This window comes from Haemorhous mexicanus, chromosome 6 (genome assembly GCF_027477595.1).
Source record: "Haemorhous mexicanus isolate bHaeMex1 chromosome 6, bHaeMex1.pri, whole genome shotgun sequence".
In the NCBI taxonomy this organism is placed as follows: Eukaryota; Metazoa; Chordata; class Aves; order Passeriformes; family Fringillidae; genus Haemorhous; species Haemorhous mexicanus.
The window spans coordinates 49877246-49904497 of NC_082346.1; the positions used below are offsets into that span (position 1 = coordinate 49877246).

A 27252-nucleotide genomic window follows, 5' to 3' on the forward strand; every position below is an offset into this window, starting at 1 on the left:
TTTGGGTCCTTTTTAAGGAAACATTGTTGGCTTTTCTTTGATATTACTTCTTGACCTTGCAGATGAGACAGAGAGGTTGATACTGGGATGCCAGTTGTATCAGTCATAAAAGTCAGACTTGAAAATGCTCCTAGGGCTGGTTGGGTACCTGTCACAAATGCCTTCTAATCATCCAGAGCTTCCCAGCTCTTCTGTGCTGGAACAGTCTTCTTGGCCAACTAACAGGGCCTCAGCTTCCAGCAACCATGCCATGCTGCTGCTTTTTCTGCTCCTTTTAGGGGGTGCCATAGAAAATTAATTCAAACATACTTCTCCTTCAACTCTCAGCAGCATCAATATTTTCTTCTCAGATGAGCTGCTTTCATGGATCTCCTGTGAGACACTTCCCTAATTCAAAGCTTTTTGGCTGTTTCTCAGTTCAAGATACTAATTGTGCTTGAGATGAAAAACAAGCACATTTGGCAGTGCTAAATGAAACTAACATTAGTATGTGCTTCTAGTGAGACATTTTGGCGTGGGACATACACAAAAGTTAAATTATCACAATGATAAATACAGCAATAAGAAAGAAGATTTATTTCTTGTGTTTTTCTTAAAGACAAGTACTATTTAATATTTTCTTCCTCTACACTTGGTTTTGACAATGTTTCTCAAATACCTTTAGTTTTCAAAACATAATTCTTTTAGCAATCCTAGACCTAGTCTGGAAAACATTTTGTTCTGATTATACTGGAAACAGAACATCTGAAGTATCACCAAACCACTCACTGTGAAAGCATCACTCAGAAAACCATGTGTGTCTTACTCTTTTTTTTTTTTTTTTTGAGACTATTCATGGAAGCCATCACTGAATTTATATACAGTTGTTCTTCTTGCAGTAAGAGACAGCAATAATTTAAGATTTAAAAATTAAATGCAAATTTCTCTAACGTCAACCTATGCAGAAAACATTTGCTTCCTTTTTGCTCCCCAACACTGTGCCACTGTACCCTCATACATAGCATGGATGTCTTAAATCAGATGAAAGTTCCAGTACTGGACATTGCTCCAGTAACAACCTCCATGTGAATGGCTCAAAGGTACTCAAACAGACCCTCCTGTGAGAGGTAACTGGAGCTGAATTCTGCAGCACACCTTTTCCCTTGGAGTCATCCTACACAAAGAGTTACCTGACATATTTCTCAAAAAACCCTCAGCAAAATAAAAGTGATTTGGAATTCTGTTCTGAAAGTTTAGTGTACAAGAACAACTTTGAGGCTGCCCTGTGATCACCAGACTGATTAAAAATGCTAATCAGAAGCTTGTATGATTAGGAGATTAGTACTGCCTGAACTTTGATCTGCCTCATTTGTGTACACAGGAAAGGGAGAGACACACACCATCACACTGAGAACTGCTTTCATGGTAGCAGATTTCTCCTCTGTAAGGAATTCACAAAGGCACTCCTCTCTGCTTCAGTTCTTGTTTCTTGCTTTCAGTGGTTCATAGGGAATGCCAAAGGGATCGTATGTATAATCACTAACTGTTAACTTTAAACCAGACAACTTTTTAACAGCCAAGAAAAGGAAAAAGCTCAAAACAGGCAATATTATAACTGCATTCTTGTTACTAACCATGTGCTTTGGTTTGATCCATGTGATGTTCATAGGATCCGACAGAATTAATGAAAATCCCTCACATGTGAAACTCAGGACCTCTAACAATGGTAAACAACACATTGACATAAATATGGAATATCTGTGAATGACAGCCTCAACTCCAGACACAAATTCACCTCAGCTGTGGCAAACTTGTCATCGCATGTCTTAATATCAATACCTCTTCTGATCAGGGGTGCCATGGCTTTGAAAATGTCTTCAGTGTAAAGAATAAATAAGTAAATAAACACAGTAAACATAAAAAATCACAAGCAACTTTCATCAGTTGTGGGAACAGACCCAGCCATTAGAACAGCCTCTTTGAAGCCCTTAGAAGTGAAGAATGGTCAGGCATTGGAACCAGCTGCCCTGGGAAGTGGTGGAATCACAAACCCTGGAAGTGTTCAAAAAATGTGTAGATGTGGCACTTGGGTACATGGTTTCGTGGTGAATATGTCATTGCTGGGTTAAGGGCTAGAACTGATGATCTTACAGGCCTTTTACAACCTTAATGATTCTATTATTCTAAGCAGATTATAAAGTTATTTTACTAAAAACCGAACAAATCTCTGCAATCTCCTCCAGTGTCACCATCCTTCTATTGCTAGATAAAATCTTTACACAGAAAGCAACAGTCTTGTCAGCACTGCAACTCTCATTAAACACACAAAAAGGGGATAGCAGACTAATATTTGCATTGCCACTTTGAGTGGATGGGCAGGCTTTAGCCCCAGAAAAGAGGTGATGGAAAACCATGTGAAGAATTACCTCCCATCTATTACAACAGCTGACAGGGTATAAAGTGGCATCTCTACTGACATGGCCTACCATCACCTTCACTGGAGCTTAAAGATCTTCAATTAAAAAAACAAGTCCACTATAAATAAAGGTGCTGATTACAGACCTTCTGTTGCCTTTATTCGGCTTCCATTGCCTCTGTGTCTAATTAGCCTGTAAATTCTTCTGGTCAGGGACAGCTTTCACTGTTCTGGGTTCAACTTTGAGATTTCCTATCTTGCCATGAAGAGAAATCAAGAGACATAAGCTGATTTGTAAGCTTCTCTATTACCTTTTTGTGTAGTAGGCAAGAGCTCTCACAGTTACCTCAGTAGCTATAAAGGGAATGAAAGAGAAGAGACTGGAGCAAGTCTCAGTGCCGATCTTCTGACGTGTTTTCCTGCTTCAATATAAATCAGAAAGTCAAAAGCCCACAAGAGCCTAGGTGCCCATGGAGCTTGGACAGTTAAGAAACACAAGTTTCTGTAGCTACATGCATGTAAAGAAGCAACAACACCCACACCACTGCTCCTCTTTGGCTCTCCAGCTTGAGTAATGCCTTTTGCACTTGAGACAACTGGCAGTCTTCAGCATGAATCCAGAGCAATTTCACATGCAGTGTGTACCAGAGCATCCTGAGCCTTGTGCTTCTGCATCTTACTATAGTGGATAGAATTCACAAGCAAAACTAGAAAACACATTTGAATGATGGGAAAACAGAGAATTGGTGATATTTTATTTGTGATTATTTGTTTATGTGGGTATTTGTATTATAATTATGAAGCCATGACAAACAATGCCAGATATGTGTTGTATGTTCTGAAGAATATAGACAATGATCCAGAGGGAACCACCTGAAAGGCCTTCTGTCGTAAACCAAATGCTGTATCAAAAGGAAGATCAGATGAGTTAATCCCGTTTTGTCTACATGTGCTTCCCCATGCGTTTCTGGGAGGAATACAGAACCGCTGCGTGCGCTGTAGGAGGAAGTTCCCACGACTCGTTGGCTGACAGTAACCACTTAATTAATGTAAACATAAAATTTTAGTTAAAAAAAAAGAAATCTCAGTGGTACAGCCTAGAACTAACCACCATTCCACAAAATGGATCATTAATTTGCCATCCTAGGCACCCCGCGTTCGTTGCAGCGCAAACTGCGCGCAGAAGCACCATTCTCCCCATGGAAGCCCATCCTGAAAGGCATCTCCTGAGACAGGTGGAAGAGCTCCGAGCCACCGGTGCTCCTCGCCAGCCCCGGGGCGCTGCCCGCGTTCCAGCGCGCTGCAGCCCCTCAGGCCACCCGGCCCCGGCCCCGGCCCGCACGTCTGCACGGCGGCACCTACCGCTGCCCGCTCCCCTCCGCGCAGCGACGCCAAACGCGACACCGAGAGCCGGGCATTCCGGCGCCGTGTGGGGAAAAGGATTAATTTCGCAGTTAATGCCTTCCCCCCGGCCCGGCGGTGGGGAAGGGCACATGCGCGTTGCCATGGGTGCCGGTGGAGCACCCAGAAAGTTGCGGGAGAGGGCGGGGAGAAGGGGCCGAGCCGCCCGCCGGGGCTGAGAGCCCGCTGGCAGCTGCTGTCACCGCGGCGGCTGAGTCGCCCACCTGCCGCCTACGGCTGGCGGCGGGGGAGGGCGGGAGGAAAGGGATAAACTTCAAACTTGGCCGGGCGGGCAGGGCGCCGCATGGATGTGTCCGTCCCTCGGCGCTGACTCGCAGCCCGCGGCGCGCTGTGGGGCGGCCGCTGCCCGTGGAGCGCGGGGCGCCGCCGCGCCGCTTCCTCCGCCGCCGGCCATGGGGCGCGGGACTCGGCCCGGCCCCTGAGCGCGACGCCTCCCCCCGGCTCCGGGCTGCCGCCGCCTCCCCGCCCGCCGCCACCTGCCTCTCCCTCCGCTGCGCCGCTGCCGACCTGAGGCCCTGGGTATCGGCTTATCTTCGCGCTGCAGCCCGACCGAAATGGAGCCGTCCGCGGGAAGCCGCCGGGAGTGATCCCCGCTTTCCCACCGACCCACTGGCCGCCCCCTCGGCGCCCGCGCTCGCTCCGATGGAGCTGGAGGAGACGCCGCTCGCCCCTCCGAAGACCATGCTGCTTATACTGAGGAAAGTTCGTAAGAGGCGGGAGATGCTGCTGCAGCAGCTGGGCTTCATCTGCGCCATCCTCTTCTTCGCCTGGTGCATGTCCAGCCTGCTCTCCAGAGCGGGTGAGTGGCAGCGGCGGCGGGACCGGCGGACCCCGGCAGGGCCGGGCGGGCGGCCGGGGCGGTCCGGGGGGCTGCAGCCGCCCCGGGGCTGCCGGGTTTGTCGGGGTCTGGCGGCGGTGGCTGTTCCCGTTTGGGGTCTCCCACTGGAAATGCCCCGGCGTGCGGGCGAGGCGGGGGAGCAGCGCAGGTTCCTCGGGAGAAAGCCCCGCGCCGGGCGGATGCGCGGCCGCAGCCCGGGGAGAGGGGGAAGCTGCCCGGGAGAGGGGGAAGATGCGCCGCTGGCGCCTGCTCGTCCGGGGCTCCCCGGCGCCGCGCTCGCCGCGCCCCTCGGGTCGGGAGCTGACCGGGCATCGCGGGGCAGCGCTGTGCCTCCGAGCGGCCCTGGAGGAGTTTCCCCCCTGCCGTAGCATCAGAGTGGAGTTCTCTCCAGCCGCCTGTGGTTCCCTCTGCAACTTCGGGCTGCCTTTCGTTTTGTCTTCAGGTTGTACACCTCCATCAGCTATAGCTGCTTCTTTTCTCAATCTCACACGCACCCTAACACCTGTCCCCCCGTTACAGCATAGATTTGACAGAAAATTCTGCATTTTAGGCTGGGAACGGTGCTCATCTTAGGTTTTATAGAGAGAGTATTGTAACAGAGTCTTTTGCATCATTTGTGCATGTGCAGTATTGATAAATTGGTGCATTTATAATTAACCATATCATTCCCATTTGCTCCTGTGCCTGCTGGCACAGTTTGGGCTGTAAGTATGCAGCTTCAGGCCCTCATCCTGCAATATGCTTCGCATCCCTCAAATACAAGGTCTAAGGTTGCTGGGACAGCACTTGGGTCTCTAGGTAGGGCTGCCAACAGTCCTCGAAGATTTAAGAACAAAATCGACTAAGCCCATCACTAAGCATCTACATTTAATATAAGAAACTCAGATTTCAGTGCAGTTAGGATGGGTCATCTGCTTAAATTAAAGGTGAAGTTCAAATGTGTGCTTTAGGGAAGAAAAATCTGCTGAAACTTGTCATAGTTTGTAATGCTCTTGTGCTCAAATTATTGCCTGACTTGTTTGAGCTGTATCTAGGATGGCAACAAGCCATCCATATAAGAATGTGGTGTCTTAGACCATATTAACATATTGCTCATCTTAAAACTTTCAACTTGGAAACAAGTAATGGGGGTATGAATATGTTTGCATAGCTTGAGGGACTGCTTTTGTTGCATTTGTTGTTTTCCACAACTTTTTGAGGTTTACATGGAAAATGTCATGACTAATGAAAGTTTTTAATCTCCTGGGTTATCATCTAAATCCTTCATAACCTAATTTTTGATAGTATGCTGCATCAGGTAGGGTTTTTTCCAGCTGGCTAATTTACAGTACATATTATCATAAACACTGACCATCTGTTGTCTATGTTTCTTATAATTGTGGCTCAGAATATTTTACTCTGGAAAAACTAACTTCCGAACTAGATTTCTTTTTTTCAGGAGTCACTAAGAAAACACAGGCATTACATGATGACAGTATAAACTCTAAAATTGGCCAAGGAAGAATTTTTGTTATTACAATATGTTCATTTGAAATGGATAAGATTGAGGTGGAAGTGGTTTAATTAAGGGGTTCTATTCTTTCTTTGATTATTATAATTGCATATGGCCCATGATCTCCCAAGTGCTCCTGTGCTCTATTTACAGGTTTTGTTGAGAATGCTTCTGGAAGATGCATTTTGGTAAAAGCTCCATTGACTTCTAAAAAAGTTTTTATTTTTTTAAGATTTATGAGAATTCAGTGCGATTTCCATTTTCTTTGACGAATTATGAATAGTTTGATATTATTAAGCATACCCAAGACTGAAAAGTTCAGAAGAAACTAAAATGTAACTGGAACATATCCATATGCATTTTTATTTTTTCATGAAAGCAGTAATGTAATATGTGCAAGTACAGATGACTAAATGGAAGTGTGATTTTTTGCTCATGTCAGCATAGCTGTGCTGGTTTCATCTATAGGAGCTGCAAGTGTTGACTTTCACAGGTACAGGCTTCAGCATTTGCTTGCTGCAGAATATTTTCCTGCTGTGGGTCACAGCCAAGTGTTTTGGTAGCTCTGATAGCCAGAACATGCCAACAGCTCAGATATGGTGCCCAGCTTCACCCTTTGGAGCTAGGAGCACATGTCTGTTGGCATGTGCTCCAGTCACACCTTGGATTTTGCCCCGTTTGCATTCTGATGGTCTGTCTATGCTCCTTGTTACTGGGCACCTATAGTCCAGCTGGGATAATACAGGAAAAAATTGGTGCTAGTGGGCATAATGTCTTTTTATTTATTATAGGCCAAGAATCAGCTGTTGCAGACAGAAGCATTATATCAGGAATATGGAGGAATAGAAGGTTGATGGCATCACCTAATGGGACACATGAAGAGAAGAACTGTACAGAGCCTGGTAAAATGGGAAAACTTTGTAATGTCCTATAAGCTCCTGACATGTATGGGGTAGTTTTGTCATGACCAAGCTGCAGTGATGTGTAAACATCAGTGTTAAACTTAAAAGACCCCAAGAAATCAGGACTGTTCTGTGTAGAAATGAGGTTTACTGTGTTACATAGTGACACGATTTTGTGTATCAAAGGCAAAAGGTAATATGTTCAGTTATGGGCGTGTTTAGGGTCATTGTGAGACTAGCATGCCAACAATTCAATTTCTGTAGCTTTGTTCCTGCAGTGATTCTTAATTTCTGTCCAGCTGATGTGTGTGTATTGCACAAGTCATGAGAGGTGTGCTCCTCTTAAAACTATGGGTAGCTAAACATGCAGTGTTTTAGATGACATTTGAGCTCAGTGATTTATGTTCGTTGCTGCTACACAGTTAATCATGGTTTGCTAGTTTAGTGATAAACTGTGTATTCAGAGTAGGAATTTATGTTGTGTGGAGGGAGTTGATGAGGTAAGTGATATGGAAACCCTGGAATCCATTTTACTTCAGGATGTCTATCTTGGCCAAGCAAAAAGAATTGATTGAGGGCAGGCATAGATGATGCATTTTAGTATCACTGTTAGTCCACAATGCTTTCATCTTCCCATCTGTCTTTCCAGTGTGTATTTCCTTTCTCTCTCTCCTTGCCTCTCTGTGGTTTATGGTGTGTGGGAGATGAGACATTTTGCCAATGGCACTAGCCAAGTTAATTTAAAGTTCAGATTTTTTTTTTTTTAATGTGACTCTTTGATAAACTCAGTGGTAGCAATGGAGTGTGCTCCTTCTCGCCAGCAGTGTCAGCGTGAGTTCTGGGACGCTGTCAGCCCCAGGCACTAGGAGAGTTTGGAGCAGTGCTCCTGCCCTCACTTAGATGTTTGTTGTGATACTGAGGTGCCAGTTCTATAGACTGAGGATCACTAGTGTGCTTATACACTCCTGAGAGAGGACTGGAAGAACATAGTTCAAAGTGTGTGTGTCCAGAAGTTTTAACTGTATCCTCTTGAGGTTCAAGAGCTTCTTTTGTTAAGAACTTTGTGGGTCGGTTTGCTGTGTTCTGCATCTGTAACATTATGATGCTCTTGATTTGTCTGTCAAAGTTGTTAACAAACAAGAAATAAGTCGTTAACAAACAAAAAAGGACCTTTTGGAAACACCTAGTGATTCTCGATGAATAGTCAAAAATACTATTCTTTCCCACTCCTCTTTCATTTTCCTCTGTACATGTGGCTACATCAATGAGATCTTGTCTGAGCACATACTTGTCAGGACACTTGGAGTCAAGGCAATGGAGGCCACGAAATTATAGAAGCTAGATCAGAAAGATACCTGTCAAAGTTCTGGTGGAGACTTCCATTTAGCATGAATGCGAACTTTTTCACAATTATATGATAAAATGACCAAGGCAAAAACATGCTTGCATGTGAATTGGAATCCTAGAAGCAATACTGACTTCTGCACATGTTTAAAACAAATAGTTCAGCTTCCTCCATTCTTCTAAAGTCATAAGATCACTTCAAGAACAATTGGAATAGATAAATACAGCTGGGTCATTTTGATGTGCTTTCTGAAATTCAGGTCTCTGAGGTGCACTTTTCTCTGTAACCACAAGAGATGGATGGACACAGGGGATGCCCAAATATGCCTCAGGATGCTGAAGTTTAAGAAAAATATCACAAGACTTGCATTAAATTAATAATTTCTGGTCACAGTAATGGTAGTAGCCTTTCTTTTAAAAAGTGTTTCTTCAGTTAGAACACAGATTTACAGGATTGCAGTTGTAGCATTTTTAATCACTTCCTGTTATTCTGCAGTTATGTACTGCTTATCACTGTGTATCTTCTGCAGCTGAAGGGGGAATTGAGATGCTGTAGGAGTGACTAGATGTAAGCTGCAAATAAAGGGAACATGAGCTGAAGTTGGTGTTTGTGGGTCAGGAGTGGGTCTGTAAGAGGCCGTTATTGTTATTGCTCAGTAACAACTTCTGTCGATTTGGGGCAGTGTTCTTTGTTGGCTTTGTTTTTTGTTGTTTTGTTTTTTAGTGTATGGGATGTTGACTTGCTATTTTTCTATATTTTTTTTCATTCTTGTCTGGTAGCCAGGGATTGAGATTTGTCGTGTAATGAGAAGGTAGCAATGATGGGACGCCTATCAGAAAGGAGCAAGTAATATAGCTCATCTCTGTGGGAATGTAGCTTGTGTAATCACAGGACTACAGAGACAGAAGTCCCAGGAAAGTCAGGAGACTTGATGGAGATTGCATGGAAGATTGGTGAGAGTGTGGATTTTCAGTTGGAATATGAAGACACAGTTCCCTGTGGGCTCCTTTATGAGATTGTACTTGCTCTCACCTGTGTCATTTCTGTGTCTGTTCTGAGCATGAGGGGCCATACAAATGCGTGGCTGTGTGTATGGTATACAGCAGTTTTCTTTTGTTGTGTGGATGTTTTTATGTGTGTCTTTAGGATACAAGAATTTCATAGTACCTTGAGAAATGCAGGTTCTTGCTGAGAGCCTGTTAATCCCTTGTGTTATTGCTGTACTCCCTTTTCATTAGCTTCCCAGACAAGTCTTCAGCTTTACCTCCCTTTTCCCAAAGGCTTTCGATGGAGTTAATATATTTACCACTTCACGTGACTTTCTTACTTAATGTGTGAGTGGAAAAAAAAATCCCAGTTGTTAGAAATGGCAGCTATAGGAGTTTATAAGACCATGAGATCCTTGCACTTCATGACACTGGCAAGAAAGGCTCACCCTTTGTAATATATCTTGAGATAAAAACTCTGTAAGCTTCTAGAAGATGGTGAGAGCTCCTATCTTCTAGAAGCTCACATAATCGACACTGTTTTAGATCAGTCTCATTTGCTGAAGTAGATAATTTTGTGTCATGTTCTTCTGCAAACATTGATAATGTTTCTGGGACATTGTATCAGGAGAGGAAAAATGCTTAAGTCTCGGCAATGCTGCTTTAAAAAGGACCAGAGGAGTCTGAAAGAGATCCAGAAAATACATATATGTGTGTGTATGTAACTAGAGACGAAAAGCTGAGGTTTTGGTATTAGAGGAATGATAATCATGAACATCTTAAGAGGTGCTCCACATTTTTTCTGATAGTAGTATTCTGCAATCATGAAGAGTTATAGATTGTTGTAGATCTCTACCCCATAGCAGTGAAGGAACTGTAGGTCAGCTGCAGGAAAGAGGTAAAGCCTTGGGAGCACCAAGCCAACCTTGGTTCTAGTCTGGACTGAGTCCAAATACTCACCCCAGTTAACACGTTCTGTAGCATTTTTCTGTTAATCATTCCTGGTTTTAAACTTCCCCATTCTTGAAAGCTTCTCTGCTTTGATAAGATACTTGTCTTTATATTGTCCTGGAGGCTAGAGGGTTATAGGTTGTATGTAGAAGGCTCTGGACTTCAGAAGTTTCATGAGAGCCTGGGATTTTTGAATTATGAATCGTATATTTATTTGGTATTGAGTAACTCTCTGGATGGCTTCCTCTTGGAAGGAAACCATCCTACCTTTTCTTCATGGCTCTGGGTAGATTTCTGTGGGAGGAGGAGTTGACCTGACCCTCACTTGAAGCAGAGAGATCAGAAAAGAGTGGTTGTCTCTAGCATCTTAACATACCTCATTAGCTTGCAACCGATTTTTTTGCCGTATCCAAGCTCTCACTTCCATCTGCCATCAGCCTGCTAGCTTGCCGTGCCATCTGCCCAGAAAGTCTGATTTGTAGCTTCTCTGCTCCAATGGCTTGCCTCTTGTTTCAGAATGTTCCCATGACTCCATGTCCTCCAGAACTCCAAGTAACATTTCCAGGGCTCATACAAGGTGGGGTGACTGGGTGTCATGATGTTTCTTACCACGTGCCTCCACTGGGGCATGTCAGGCTGCTAACAAACTGATCCAGACTCTTTGCTGTTGTGAATATTTTCAAGTAATCCCTGTATATGGGTAGAATTTTTTTCCCTGTGAATTAGAAATGGGAATATATTTCCATTGTCTTCTGACACTATTTAGGGAGTGGCCTTGAAACAGAAAGGCAGTGGGATTTTCTTGACTGTAATTTGTTGACCATGGACAGTTCATGAACTACACTGATTTTAAATAGGTGGCAATTTGGTTCAAATGTGCTCTTTCCATTGCTATTATTGGGTAAAGATGAATTGTGGATTGGGGGAAAGACAGGGTTAGCATTTCTTCCTGAGCCATGCTGCAGTTTTAATTTAGCATTAAAAGGCACATTGTAGCAATGCTTTGTGTACCTGCAGTGAGAGAGAAAGAATCAGTCCTCTACAGTAAAGTGTGTTTCCCAGTAGCATGTGTGTGAGTTCTGAGTCAGGATCAAAGTCATTAAGTCTGTGTATATTTTACACAGTTAGTTGTAACCTTGGGGACTCACGTAAGGTGTTAAGCATTGTAGAGAAACTGTAGAAGTCTTAGACAGTTTTGTTAGCCTACCATAGAGAGAACAAGAGCCTGCTGTTTTTTCCTACAAAAATCAATGATGACTGCAGAAGAAAGGACTGACTCTTCCAAGCAATTTTCCAAAGGGGCAGAAAACATTATTTCTTGTACACTTGTAGTAAAGGCACTATAGGAACTATTGATTTCCATAAGTTGTATTTAACAAACACTGTGCTTATATAAAATGCATAATTCTTAGCATGCTGGATTGATGTATCCTTTTTTTCCTTAATCCTTATAGTCGCTTTCATCTATAAGATCACAAACTTAGAGTGATAAAGGCTGGTGGAATATATAATTTTGTCCTGATGTAAATTTTCTTTAAATGATGTGATAATATGTATTTCTTTTAAACAATGTGCTCATGATCTTTCCTAGATCAAACTTCCATTTTGTAGCAGGGATGAATTCCTCAGACATCTACTTTTAAGGATGTGGTATTAATAATTTCGTTGTAAACCTTAGTTTCATGAACAGCCTGAATTTGTAAGCTCAGCATGACCTGCATATGCTCTTACTATGCATTCATACAAAACCTAGCCCAGAAAGACCATGGTCTCATTGAGATACTAGAGACAATTATTGTGTTCTGTTATTTGCAAATATTCCCCATGTGCATATTAGTCAGACTTCCTCTCTGCCTTGATGCACAGAATATGTGCAACTATTGTAGTATGATAGATTTATTGATAGTGCATGCATATGGATTTAAATATATTGTTACTCCAGTGTGTTATGCCCTCAAAGACCAGGAAAGTTATCAGCCATAGACATTCTATTTTCATGTTGGTTAAAAGGAAATGAAAATGAAGAAAGGTTTAAGAAACAATTTCTTAGTTGCTTTATGCATATAGTATTCACAGAACATATAGATGCAGTGTCCTGTGAATGTGTATTTATTTATGTAGTTAAAAGACTTACTAATTAGCTGCCATGTAGCTTGTTTCTGTAGCCACTTGTCATGTGCTTGTGGGGTTTTATTTGTTTTGGGTCTGCTTTGGGTTATTCCCCCTCACCCAGTGATTCCAGACTTCCTCTTGTTCCCGTAGATGCTGAGTGGTAAACTTTATTGATTATGATCTCATTTGTATGGCTTCTGATTCTGGGGAAAATAGATGTGTGACAATTTAAAACCACTTTTAGTGGGGTAGTTGATGGCAAATGACAAACATGTTATCGCAAGTTTTTCTTCTGTGACTGCCAAGTCTCCTAGATCAGAATTCACACCTAGGTTGAGATTGAACTTCTGACATCTTTGCATGGCCTTTGGGTGTGAGTATTAAATGGTTGTGCAGGTAGGTGTAGTTGAAGTTAGCTGGGAAGAGTGGTGGGGTTTTTCTTTGTGTTGGGGTTTTTTGGTTGGTTGGTTTGTTTATTGTTTTGTTTGTTTCTGTTTTTTTTTTTTTTTTTTTTTTTTTTTTTTTTTTTTTTTTTTGTGAACCAGTGTAGGAAATGTGCTTTGACTAAACATAAAATTTGAAAAATAATCATCCTTCTTTCTGAGCTGTTCATTTTCTAGCAGTGTATTAAAACTGTCATCCAAAATACTAGAAAGAAGTGAGACAAACATTTCTCTGTGCTTTGACTCAACCTGCCAGCAGCATCCCCTGGAGAGCTGAGAACTGAAAACGAACTCCAGGGTAATTTATCCATTTTGCCAGGTTTAGGTGTCAAGTTTGCTGGAGGCAGTTTAACACACAGTAAATTAAGGTCTGACTAAAATGCCATGTTGAAATGTAGTAAACAAAGGCAAATTAAACATATTAAATGGTATTTTCTTATGTTACTGTATATTCTTAAACCTAGTAAAAATACTACTTGATATAATCTTTATTTCATTTGGCTCAGATTTATTTATAATTGGCTTGGGTTCAGTTGAAACACACTGTGGATAAGGACTTTTACAAGCTAAAAAGTTCCAAAAAGTTGGTTTGGAACCAAGAAGAAGGCCTGACACAAAAATCAAAATTTTTAAAATATAGCCACTTCAGAACTAAATGTAATGTCTGTGAACACAGGTTCATACCTGAAACATCCAGACTAAATGCTCTGGAGTACTAGACTAAGATCTCAAGTTCCCTGTATTAGCCCAGCTCTAATATTTAGATACCTGATTTGCCTGTATTTGAAACCACATTACCTAAGCATTGGTCAGATGTTAATGTACTAATAGTGCAACATTTCTTTTTCTGTAACTGCAGACAACTCAGGCAGAGAGCAACTATGTAAATTGTTGGCCTGAGGTCAAAGAGGAAATACATGACTGAATCAAGTCCAGATATCTCAGTTTTGATTTAGGCTCCTGGAAAAATTGTGTTTGGACCTCCTGAAGGTCCATCCAACCTCAGTTGTTCTGTGATGTGGTGTGGAAATCAAATTAATTACATTTCATTCTGGGCATATTCAAAATCCTGAGTTAGGGATTTCAAAATCAAAGTTAATAAGACTTGGACATGCAACTCTCCATGGTATTGCTGACTGACTCACCTTATTGGGAGATAATATGTGTGTATTTGGATATGTTTTCTGGAATGACTGGGAAGTCAGACCATTTTGTAGATATGTGCTCCATTTCCCACTTAGCAAATGGTGCTGTTGGTATAAAAGCTGTGTTTAAATGTACCTGTCCTTGTCCATGGCAATTTTGATTTCTGTGTCACCTTGTACCGCAGCTGAGACTGAGAGCGCTGCTGTCCTGCCTTGTATGATGTGCAGCTGCTCCCAGACCTGACTTTGCTGTTGTAGGAAGTGGGTTGAAAAGGCCTTGTAAATCAGCCTGTGAGCATTAATCCACACTGCAGGGGTTGGCCTAGCACAGTCTTTATGAGATTCTGGGCTGCTTGACAGATGCTAAAATGTTGGATTCATCTCTACATCTCCGCACTCAGTGTTTCATCAGTCTCACTTGGACCACCAGTGTCCAAGGAGGATTCAGACAAAACTCTCCAGCAGAACTGAGCTGCAGGGAAGGAGAGTGTGAAAAGCACCTGGAGATGAGAGATTGTCACCAGGAGCTGAAAGAGGGATAGAGAAATTTGGGGGTTATAACTGTGTGGTAAAAAGACTAAGATTATCCTGTCAGGCATCCTGGAGTTGGAGGATAGATGAAAGAGACATGTGAATGAAGGGAGACTGAATTGGGATGGTGGAACATGGGAGAATCTTGGGAATTGCGAGGCAAAGAGGTAGCCCTGGGAAGTAGTAAGCAGAGAAAGTGCTGAAACAGAGTGAAAAATCAAAATGTAGAGAGAGGTTTGATTTTGGTTGTGCAAGAAATTACAGTAGATTAGTTGTAAACTTTGTTCTGCTAATATTTCTGATAAGAACCTTTATAATTGCTTTTTGTGAAATTACAAAAATTTATTATATGTATTTAGTTTTGCATTCGTTATGCCAGTGACATTTTGCAGAATAGAAGTGGTTACCCACCTAGCAGGCTGAAAATACTGTATGGATCTGCTGACAATTCAGCTGGCATCAGTCCTGTTCAACAGGGAGGCAGGAAGCAAGACTTTCAGGCAGTAAAGAGTGGTGGTTTTCTTTATTCTTTGAAGTCGGCAGACATTGAAGACATTCTAGTAGAAATTGTACTAGCCTTAGAAACTGAGTCAGATCAACTCCTGCTGGAACTCTACTGCTAAGTGGAAGTACAGCAGAGCAAACACTTCAGCTGGAATGCAGGTTACCATGTGTATGTTGTCAGCCAATTGTTTCTTTCATTTTTCAACCTGAGATTAATGGTTTAATGTTAATAACAGGTGCTACATTAACAGTGCTGAGGGTGACATTATCTACCCATAGTGAGGAACAGTGGTAAACGTGCCTTCCTGTAAGCAAGAAGAGGATAATTTAGACTTTGCCTGTTCAGTTTCCATACATGCTTGCTGGAAAATTCTCCGAGATTGCCTAAACCTGATGAATTACTTTTCCCCTGCATATGATGCATTCAGTTGTTTAGTGGGTTGAGGGCAATGTGATTGAATCTATTGCTATTCAAAGGTATTTAAACCTTATAATAGCAAGATGTAAGAGATTCGCAGATGGTGGGAAACATTTAAGCTTCTGGAAAGGAATTTTTGAATGAAATTTGTATTTAGAAGTTTAAATTGACGGAAACGTGGAGAATAGATTTGTTACCCACTCCCCCATTTACTGTGAATCAGCTTGTGCTTTGAGTTTTGTGAGCTCCTAGACCAAAAGTGACTCTCTGAGAGAAGCAGTTGTTTGGAGCCTCAGGGAGCCTATCTGTGCTCCCTTAAATCTACCATCAATACAGCCATGACAGTTTACAGCAGCTGAGGCTCTGCCCTACAGATTTAGTGCTGGATGGTGGAATGATATTTCTGGTTTAGTTCTTTGCTAAGAATGTTCTCCCTTTACTTTTCATGCCTGTGTAAAGGTTGCATTCTTTACTTGATTATGTTATGTGTTTTTAATCCTTCCATAGGATCTTTGGCTGCTGTTGCCTAAAATTGTAAGGCTTTTTCATTCCTTCTGTAGCCTATTGCAAGTCTTGCTCTTCTCTGTTGCTGCTATCCTTTGTCTGCTTCCTTTACCTGCACTGACACTTTGAGATGTTTCCAGTGTCCATTTACCTTTTCTTGTCATTTTTGTGCAGACACTTCCAGAGCAGAAGGTGAGAGAAGCTTATCTGGAATATGATCACTCTCTCTTTTCTTGAATCTTGCTTGAGGAGCCATGAGTACTGTAGTGCTCTGAGAAACTGGCCAGCCAGGATTGGCTAGACAGAGAAGAAGTCAAAGCTAGCATAATAATTAGTCCTGTTTCAGTGATGTTTTGCTAGTTGAGGGTGGGGAGTCCTGTAGAGCTATAGTGCTGTCTGTCCTTGTTATGAGATGCAGTGGTAGTCCCCAAGAGTGCCTAATGAAAATGAACAATGAAAAGAAGACTGAAAAAAGGCAGAGTGACTTACCCAAAGACTGCAGAGAAGGTCAGTAGCTGAGCTCCATTTCCCCCCCACATAATCATAAATTGTAGCCATATTAAGTTCATTGATTCTGGAGCTCAGTGCCACCATCAGCACTCCTTCCTGGTCAGCTCATGATTCACACCACAACATTTTATTGTGCTTATTAAAATGAAAGATACAACTTTTCACAGTAAGTAAAGAACTAGAACTTCCCAGCTAGTTAAAACTGGTAGCTCAATGCTGCACTACAGAACACTTGTGATTTCTTCATGTCTTCCACATAGAGGGAGAAGAAGTCTTGGAATTTATAGATCTTCTTAGTTGCTCCATAGAAGAGGGTGAGTACATTCCTGGCTGACCCATCTTTGGGCCAACTGCTCTCCACAGGGAATGGAGATAAAACATTGTGGCTAGGGAGGTTGCAGGTCTGCTGTGGTGGTGTTTCTGCCACCTGGGAATTCTTTTTGGGACGGCTGTGTGAGAGGGACTGTGTAAAATGCCAACACTCTGTTGCCCTACCAGGAGTGAAATGAGGATCTCTTGCTGCTTGCAGGGTGAAAAAGGAAAGAAAATGGTCAGCAGTATTTTGTCGTGTGTGAACAAACCTCTGCTTGTGCCTGACTCAAAGCTCTTTGAAAATAATTTTTTTTGTATTTCATGGAGGGTGAGGGGAGGGTTTATTAAGGCAATTGACTTTTGAGTGCAGAATATGTACTGCAGATTTGAAGGTAATCAGTTATCAACTGTGTTTTCAATACCGTATGTGTTTACTATAGTTATTTGGTTGTACAGGACTGTTTAGTAATAGCACGTGAGGAGGGAGTTCTTACTTGGAAAGACTATCTGGGATCATCTCCAGAACTGCTTTAATCTGTGGATATTTAGGGCAACTAAGTTTAGTAAGTACTGCTTAGGTAATTAAAGGTTGTAGCTGGGCTGCTTTCTCTGCAAGACAGCAGACTGGTAATGGGAAATTAGTCAACTTGGTTCACTGTTATCTTCTGAACAGCACCAAGCCTGGTCACCCAACTCAGTTTTATTTTTCTACTGTCTTAGGGGGGATTTGAAAGTCAAAATAATACTGGATTGCCTGTGGTCTAGGAGGCAGCAAAACCTCAAATTGCTTAGGTTGAAAGGAGTACTTGCAGCTGGAAGCAGTCACAATACCCATTTTGCACTCTGGACTCTAATTTACTTTAAAGAAAAAAAAAAAAAAGCAGACTGGCTAAAGAATGATTAAGTCTCTGCTAAATAACTACTTGTGAAATTCTTTTTACTCAGTGTTTCACCAGTTGCTCCTTAGATACAGGTACAAAACCAATTTGCACATGTAAGAAAGATGTTATTTTGAAAAAGGATTGTTGGCCATATCATACAAGCTTTTCTGTGTCTTAAAGAAGTTTCTGTATAAGCTCAGTGGCTTTTGAAATGGTTCAGATTTGGTGGAGTACATGAAATTATTTCCAGAACCTTTTGGTTTTGTTGAAGACTTTCAAAATTCGATGTTTTCTCCTTCATTCTACCTGTTGCTGGATTGAATACTACACAAATGCCACTAGCATTACTATTATTCTTGGATGAAATTACAGGTGAGATGGGAATAATGATGTATGTACTTTATGCTTCTTACAAATAAATTTGTAATCTTTACAACTGAAATTCCTCCTTCCAATCAGCAACAAATTCCAAATATTTTGGTCGTGCTGCGTTGCTGACTCCAGACTGCACTGTGAATTCAGCACTGCAGCTCAGCTCTGAGGAACCTCTGAGGATACTTCATTGCAAGGGCTCAGCTCTGTGGGTAATTCCATCCTCCAAAGGGTTTTCAGCTGTGCGAGGCTGCACGTCTGATAACTCGTGCAAGAGATGAGAACCTCCTATATCCAAAGGGTAGAGGGGAAAGGGCTGTGTTGGACAATACTGGCTGTGTGCCTGTCTGTGCTAAGGCTTGTGACATCTCACTGGGCTCTGTAATAGGGTGGTATGTCCTGATTCTGGAGTGCCTACAGACATCACCCCAAACTGAGATCTTGAGCATTGTTATAAGAAACCAGATTATCATCTGTTTTGTATACAAGACTAAGTTCAGTCACCAAGTACTAAGTGGAGAGAGTTTTTTTCTTTGTCTTATTTAGAGTGTTTTTACAACAAAATCTTGCATCTCATTTTGTAAGTAATAGATATTTTGTAAATCTCTTGTTTTAATGGCAATTTTGTTACAGTAGCAGTAGAATTGGTAGTTCTGTGCATTGACATGAAATGTACAGAGCTGCACAATAACCTTATACACCAGTCTTTACTGCAAGAGATTGAGATCCAATGTTTCAGTGTGATATGGGGACCAGAAAATCCTCAATTCTAGCTGTGCCTGCTGCAGTGAATTTCTGTGCAACTTAACCTTATATTCCTTCACTCCAGAAAAAAATCTTTTTTTATTCCCCAGGGAGCAAAAATATAATTCAACACTAGCAGGGAACCTTGACCTCTATTCCTTCTACAAATATTACCTATTTAGATCGGGCTCTGAACATGGAAAGCATCTTCAAAGTAGCAAGCCTTGTTCTCCATAGAGTGTGAAGATGATCTTGGATTTCCCAATGGTAGATTTGCAACTGCTTAGGTGACACAATATAAATTCTGATTTAGAATAAGTGTAAATATGATTTAGCTTGTCAATGAGGCACCTGTTTCTTGCCCTCAGATTATTCAGTTCATTGCTCTGATTATTTCTTTTTTTTCCTCTGCAAAAGTACCTTTCCTTCTTTTCTGTCTGTAAAATGGATGTTTTATATGGGAAAAGCAAATAGATTGCTTGTTTTAAAGTAATGTAATCACATTAGGCATTACAGGAGTAAAATTTCAAAGTTACAGTCATTATGTTTCCAAAGAATGCATTTATATTCTGCTGGTAAATGTACTTCAATATTAAGGAAACAGTAGTAATCATTCTCTTCTTTATGCAAATAGTGTAGCATACCCTTTGGTGTCTTGCTATTTTAGTTGCACAGTGCCTTTATATACTTAATCTTGAAGAGGCATTTGGATCGTATTATTTAACAGCCATGGGTAAAAGCCTCTTGCAATTATGAGATTAACAAGAGTTACACTATGTTTTGATTCTTTCTGAAGACTGATACGTGAATACATGTGTGCTTTGACTAGACACATGTTTGACTTCATTTTCTCTCTCTTTTGGTTTTTTCCCCCCTATTTTTCCTTTAGAGAAAAATTCTGTTATCTGAAAGATTTTCAAAGAAATGTAAAAGGCTTAAATGCCGTAGGTGTTCCTTCAGATGCTGCTGTGAGTGCCAGACACCTTTATAGCTGCAAAGTAACAAAATCCAAGAGTAGGAATTTGGAATTTGGCTTTACTGGCTGTTGAGCTGTATGGTGTTTGCTTTTCAAGAGGATAATTTGGATCATTTGGTTTTCTTTAAAACAAACTTGGGAAAATGGTGTACTTTTTCTCCCTTTTGGAAAAGCCTTCACTCTCCAATAAATGAAGTTTCAAGCACATAATTAAAGCTGTGAGAATATCCTAGTGTTGTAAGGTATTAATTGCTGGTAAGTTAATGTTAACTGTAAAATAACTCTGGCTTTTTAGAACATCATGCATCACTGTATTTATTAGTTCTTAACTATAATATTTAACTTGATAATGTTGAATAATTTTATGGGGAAAAATATTTGCTAATTCAGAGGCTTGAAAATAGCACCGGGTTGGCTTTCATAAATCAGCACAAGCTCCTATTTCTTGATGTTGTGTAACAGCTGTTGATGTGATGCTACAATTTAAACTTCAGAAAAAGCTGATTAGTGTAAACCTCCCACATAGCGTTGAGGACAGGCTGGAGGCAGAGCTGAAGTGAAATGACCCATGCAAACATGATCACACTTCAGTATTCTGGGAATAATCCAAACTTGCAAAGTTAATCTGAATGTGTGTCTGGGTTTAGATGTTTGTATTTATTTACTTTAGGCCCTTGGTTATTTTTTTTTTGTTCTATTTGTATTTTCTTGATCTACTTTTTGAAACCAAAAATGTGGAGTGGAGTGTTGGGATTGAGGTACTGGCACACACACAACAGTAGCTGGAGGGACCGTTTCTGCTTCTGGACAAAGCTGTCTGGAACTGGAAGTTGTTGCAACACTCCACACTACAGTGCATTCATTTTGGTTTGAAGGGCAGATTTTTAAGTAAGGTGGATCTAATTCATGATTTCACTTAGCTCACTTGAGCCAATGTTCAGATTTAGTACAGCATTTATGCAGAACTTTAACCCTGAACATGTAATTGACCTGAAGTTGTTGATCTTGTTGTGAACTGAGATCTTTCCAATGCCTTGAGTATCCATTGGGATCATTCATGTTTCAGACAAAACAGGGCCTTAGGCAGAAATCAAAGGGTTTGAGTTTGTTGGGGTTTTTTCTTTTTAGAGGAATATTTTGGTGTTGTGCTCTACCTAGGCCATTGTTCACATCAGTGGGACCCCTACAAACACAGCAAATTCAGCACTGCCTTAGCCAGTGTAAAAGGTAGGATCTTGCTGTTATTGTCTGTGAATATTACCTGCATGTAGCTTCTCTGATTTACTTGAGGGATGATATGCTCTTAGGAAGCACTGCTACTCAAAATGGGGAATGGAGATTTTATATGTCTTTTGTCTATTATATTTACATGGTCTGTAAATCTAGAGTGGGAGCTGACCATCTAATGACCTTTAAAAATGCAGCCTTTGGAGAGATGAAGAGGGATTTGTTAGTTGGCAGATTTGTGCTAGCAGGCTTCAGGTTATTTACGGAAGTCTGGAATTTTGTGCTCTTGGATTTAAAGAATACTGTGTAATTCAGATCAAAGGCAAAGTATTAAAATCTTAATTCTGCTGGGAGAAATATCCTTTTTTTTGGCATTCTCAGACATTATTCTTAATTCATGTTACTAATGTACCTTATAAAGAGAAAAAAGTCAGTTTTCTCATAATTTTCTGTGAAATCATTTTTCTTTCATGATAGGACTACATAGCAGTCTGTGAAGGTTATTAGTAATTTTACATAGTGAGCTGCTCTGATATTAAGTCAGACAAAATCATAATTACTGTCAGGTGTTTATATTTCCTCCATTAGTTGTATAGTGAAACATTGATGTGCTCAGTTTCATTGTTAAATACTGAAATATCCGTGTCATCAAAACTGTTAGTATAGGTAAGGAGGATGAAGGAAGGGAACCAAGGGAAAGGACATTTCAAAACTATTACAGTTGCTTTTCTAGAAGAGTGTTTAAATCTGTACAGATGGAAGATGCTAAATTGCATTTCTGTGGACTTTTACAACCAGCTTAAAATTCATGTGTTATACATCTGAAAAGATCACAGTGAAACTAATTTGTCTGGTGGAAAGCAAAGTAACCATTGCTAGGAGTGTTTCCCTCTCAAATGATGAAAACTGATCTTACTGTGCTGTCTAGTGCTCAGAAGTACCTTGAATTCTTGTTGGATGACTTTGGGTGGTAAAACAGAAACTGTAAATCTCTGTGTTTGAGGCTGTTTGTTGTCCTTGGCCTGTGGAAAAGTGCCAGATGACGTTAGAAAGTGTTCTATGCGGTCTGAAAGCACTGTGTCATCCTTAAGGTTTAATTTCTTCACCTATTTTTGTGCATCCAAAGCTGTGGAACAGATACTGGCAGTGCAATAAAGCAAAATGTTCTTGTAGTGTGAGTTGTACCCCTGTCCATAGAAAATCTCCCACAGTGAAATAACTGGGTATATTACTGAAAACTGATAGATTCCATTCTCATAAAAGTCAGTAAGGAAAACTCCCTTGAACAGGAAAGGGAAATGGGATGTAGAGTGGGATTTTTCAGGACCTCAGTACTTAGGCGTAGACAGATTCTCTATGAAGTTTTTGGAGTAAATGTGCTCAGTTGTCTGGGTTTCAGCTGGAGTTGGATGTCTTTGGCAATGTCACCAAGTGCATCCTTAGGTACCTGGGTATCTTGGCACTTCAGCAGTAGGGGAAAAGTTAAATAAAACTTTCTGCTGTGTTTTAGAAGAACTGTATTTTCTTTCTGAAATTATGTAGGCCTCCAAACCCCTATATACACAGGGTGTCCACTAAATTTGGTGAGGACTTTTGAACACAAAAGGAACTTTTGGCAAGTGGATGAGTTGCCCTTGCTACAGAATCTTTCACAGTAGACATAAGGAGCAGATGAGGGACAGTAAAGCAGCAGAGAGCAAGAGTCTCTGGCTGTAGCAGAAAACTCATGTTCAAAAGTTAGCACTACTTGTGGGGCAGGCTGGGAACCGTGGAGCTGTTTTGCCTTGCTAGCAACACTTTCTCACTAATTTTGGACAGACTTACTAGTAAGTGTGCAAAGATACAAAAGTGTTCTGCTGTATGAATCAACTTTAGGACTGTAGTTGACATAGTTACAGTCTGTATCTTTTGGGTTTTTTTAGGGAAGTGATACTTCCTTGAATTAGTGACCAGTGAGGTGTGAGAGAAGTAGTCTGGAAGTGGAAGGATTTAGGTTTAACTTTTTAAATTAAAATGGCCACAGTAAGAATGGCTTCTGCTGGATTCAGTCTTACTGAGATGTGTAAGGAGCGCTTGGAATGCCCCTGATTGATCTAGTCTCTCTGTTTCAGTGCTGTTTCACCTTGCTAGTGGAGTGTAGTGTTGCTCAGGTAGAACAGTTTTCTCTTTCCCTGCAGGAAGGTAGTAGCTCTGTGCAGCTGAAAGTAGCCTAGGGAACCTGCAAGATAAATAGGGAGGTGCTTTATTTATGCTTCCTCCAGGGACAGGTGTCTGCTAATGCAAACTTTCTGGATAATTTCTTTATTTCCCCAAGTTCTGTATTAATCCTGGTTTAGCCCAAGATTTGGTCGTGCTCATCTCATTCTGTTTCAGACCTCATTTGTGGAATTGGCCTAAAAATACTTTTATGTCTCACAAATGTGCAGTGAAGTTTTGTGCTTTAGACAGAAATGCTATGCTAAAGTAATGAAAGCTGCAGAGTACTACAACAGAAATACAGTCATAACCACAGAAGGCTTGACACTAGGCAGTTGTCTTATACCCAAGATACACTTAAATTGTTTCTCAAATAGAACATTGCATTTCAAATAACTCCTCCTTGAAAAACTGAATGACTAAGTTACAGACCTTTCAAATTACATACCACATCTTATGCTATAGTTATTTTAGCTGCAAATTTTAAATAATATTCACATGTTCAGAAACAGTGATGACAGTGTTGCTGAATTTTTTTCTTTACCTATTGAATATTTGACTCTCTAGACAGTAGTGAGCACTTCCCATTAAAAATTTGGTTCCCTGTAGTGCATATTATGTTGGCTGTTTATAGTAAGAGTAGCTTGCAAGTGACATTAACTGTTTAAAATTGAGACTGATGGCCTTGTAGACCACCATATTTATTCTCAGTGGAGACAAGCATCCCAAAAGACTTGTGCACTGATAGATGAATTTGGCGTCTCACCTTTCTGTTCTAAAGCATCCTTTGTGTGTTATGTGAATGAAATTCAATTTCCAGAGACACAGTTTTAAGCACATTTTGGTAATGGCCCGGATAAGATGGTAGAAAGAAATGTGACCAACTTCTTTCTTTGCTGTTGCATTGTATTCCTTTGCATTTTGTCCATGACTTTTCATTTTGCTTTGACTAATCTTAGGTTTTTGTGAGTTGCTGTCTTCCAGAGACTCTTCTGTGTTTTTAGAAGAATTTGTGTATGTGTGACTTTGAATGACATTTTGCTGTCTCATTTGTTGCTGCAGCAATCACTAGTCTGTCTCATAAGAGTAAGTGACAAGAGATGTGTCATATACCTGGACATTTCCTTTATTCATTTCTTTTTGATTACATATATATATATATATACATATATATATTAGAGGGAGGAAGTTTAGGAAGTAAGAATTAGGATATTGTGCATACTGTCACCATCACCATATGCAGAATGTGATTTAAAAATGGCAGCTGATGCTTTCTGCCAGGATTTGGATCTCATATTGGACACTAGAAATATTTTAGGACTCTTGTTCTCTCCTTGCTCTTCCAGAGTGGCAATTCATCTTCTAAGCATTCTTAATATAGAGTGCTCTAAATCTACTTTTCTCACCAAGTAGGCATTGCTTACTCCCTCCTTAAATGCCACTCATCACCAAATCTGTCACGCAGGTTCCTTTAGTCAGGCAGCCCAGCCACCAGCACTGCTGTTGCTCACTGCCCCAGGCTGCAGCTCAGTTCTCTTCTCTTGTGATTGAAACCGCACTGAAAGCTTCAATTCTTCAGAAGGCCAAGTCTACAGAAGCTGAGACTGTGCCTTAGACATTGTACTATCCATCATCTTACTGGTTATCTTCTAACCAGTCTACCTTTGAGTGGATTTTTTAGTGATTTCTTGTTGTTCTGAGCATGCACACATGATCTGTCAGTAGCAGCATTATATATCTTGTTCATACTATGTATTTTTTATTTATGTATTTAATTAATTCCCAGTCATATTCTCATTGTACATTATCACTAGCTCCTGTGTGGAATGTCACTAATATGTGTGGACTATAGGCTTTCTGCATGCTTCATTACTTACTGGTTTCACTTGCAAAGTATCTTTCAGCTGAGTAGGTAGTAATTAGATGTCACAATTTTTAGGCACACATAGTAATGCTTATTCCATCCAAAGAATGTAACCTGTAATAAACTTGGGGCACTTACTTTAGTGTGGATCTCTTTAACTAGAGGAGTTGAGAGAGTGTTTTTATGGGAAATCTAAGGAAAATGGTCTATCACAAGAAATTGATGTGGTGCCATTTGTGCCTCTGTCCCTCTACATTCACAGCTCCCCCTCACGTTCAATTGTTTATCTTCTCCCTTTTGGGGGAATGTCCCTCACCTCCCAGGCCCATGTATTAATACTGGCATGGTTCTGTCTGTTCAGTAGTAGGGATGTTCTGCTTGAGTGTATTTGACTAGAAAACAAATATTAGTGTGTGTGGTTTTTTTTTAATGTGAGTGAATGTGTTTGTTGAACATAAAAGCTGAAATACTTTGTTTCCTTTCTTTATAGTCTTTGTAGCCCTACCCTGTTCTCTTCTCCCCTCTGTGAAAAACAAGTCGACCTAGTCTCAGTCAGATGGGTGCACTGTAGCACGGGAAATTGAAATTCTTCTGGCCAGCCAAACTAATATAAAGGAGTGTGTACAGTACCTGAGTAGACACACTCAAGAGCAGTGCTTGTTGCCATGTTCCTCTGCCATAGGAGAACATTTCCATTATGTCCTCTTACCTTTGGAACAGCAACCAAGCCTGTTCTTTGCAGACACTCAGTGGTCAGCATTACTTTTATGATTTTGGACACTTGTATGTAAATTGTATGCCTTAAAGCACTTGTTAAATATGGATTTCTTAGGGAAAGAACTCCTTATTTTGAACTCTGAGAGACAAGATGGCAAGAGCAAGCCATGTTGCTTCACCCCTACAAATCGATGGGCCCTGACAGTATCTGCCTGAGGTTAAGGGAACTAGCTGATGTCATTGTGAGGCCACTCTCCATAATCTTTGAGAAGTTGTGGAGACCAGGGGGCATCCCAGAAAACTGGGAGAAGGCAAAGGTCATCCCCTCTACAAGAAGGGCTTAAAAGAGGATCCAGGAAATTGTAGACACATCAGTCTTACTTGAGTCCTTGGGAAAATTGTGGAATGAATCTCCCTGGAGGCTGTCAAGTCAGATGAAGCACACAATTGGGAAAAGACAGCAGGGCTTCACCTAGGGCAAATTGTGCCTGACAAACTCTGTCATTCTTCCATGACAAAGCAGTAATCTGTTTGGCTGATGTAAGGCTTGTGGCAGGCATTGTCTACCTGGATTTCTCCAACGCTCTCACTGTGGTTTTCCACTGCCTCCCCCTAGAGAATCTGATGTGTTGGGGTCTAGAGAAGTGCTCTGTGTGGTGGGTGGGGAACTGGCTGGCAGGCAGCAGCAAGGTTGGGATAAGGAGCTCCTTTTCAAACCAGCAGTCTGTCACAAATGAGGTCCCCCTGGGATATTGGGGACAACACTTTAGTATCTTCATAAGTGACCTGGAAGATGGGATCAAGTGCACCCTGGTGAAGATGGCTGATGATGCCAACAGTGGGGAAGTGGACAATGAGAAAGGAGAGCCACCCTGCAGGATGACTTGGATAGGCTGGAAGCATGGGCTAAGAAGAACCTTTGGAAGCTCTACAAGGCCATGTGTTAGGTTTTTGCACCTAAGAAAACATAATCCAGGAGTGCAGCACAGGCTGGGATGCAACCAACTGGCAAGCAGCTCTGTGGAATGGCACCTGGGAATGGGATCCTGGTGAACAAGCTCTGTATGCATGAACAGTGCACTGCTGTGGAAAAGGAAAGACAACAGGATGCTGGTTTTAATCAGCAAGGGCATCAGCAACAGAGGTAAAAACGTCACTATCCTGCTCTACTCAGTGGTTATCAGGTAACACCTGGAATAGTTTGTTCAGTTTTGATCTCAGCTGTAAAAGAACAGCTGTGCACAGGCTGCAGAGGGTCCAGAAAAGGGCCACGAAGATGATCCAGGGGCTGAGAAGCTGGCTACATGAGGAAAGGAGCAGAGAACTGAGTTTGTTCAGACTTGAGAAAAGAATACTTAGAAAAGACCTTATCACCAGTATTTAAAGGGTGACTGGAAAAATGATGGAGACTCACTTTTTACCAGGAGTCCTGTGGAAAAGATGAGAGTAATGAGTAAAGGTTACC

General features: G+C 41.3%; 1 protein-coding gene across 1 annotated transcript in view; it reads left to right on the forward strand.

The window, feature by feature from the left end:
* Positions 1–4292: 4292 nt before the first annotated feature.
* Positions 4293–27252, forward strand: part of LOC132328407 (ras and Rab interactor 3-like) — a 156823-nt gene continuing 133863 nt past the window's right edge. The window contains exons 1-2 of the mRNA XM_059848227.1: positions 4293–4616; positions 6939–7049. Coding sequence (XP_059704210.1) covers positions 4460–4616; positions 6939–7049 — 268 coding nt within the window. The 5' untranslated portion in view covers positions 4293–4459. The remainder of the gene's footprint in view (positions 4617–6938; positions 7050–27252) is intronic.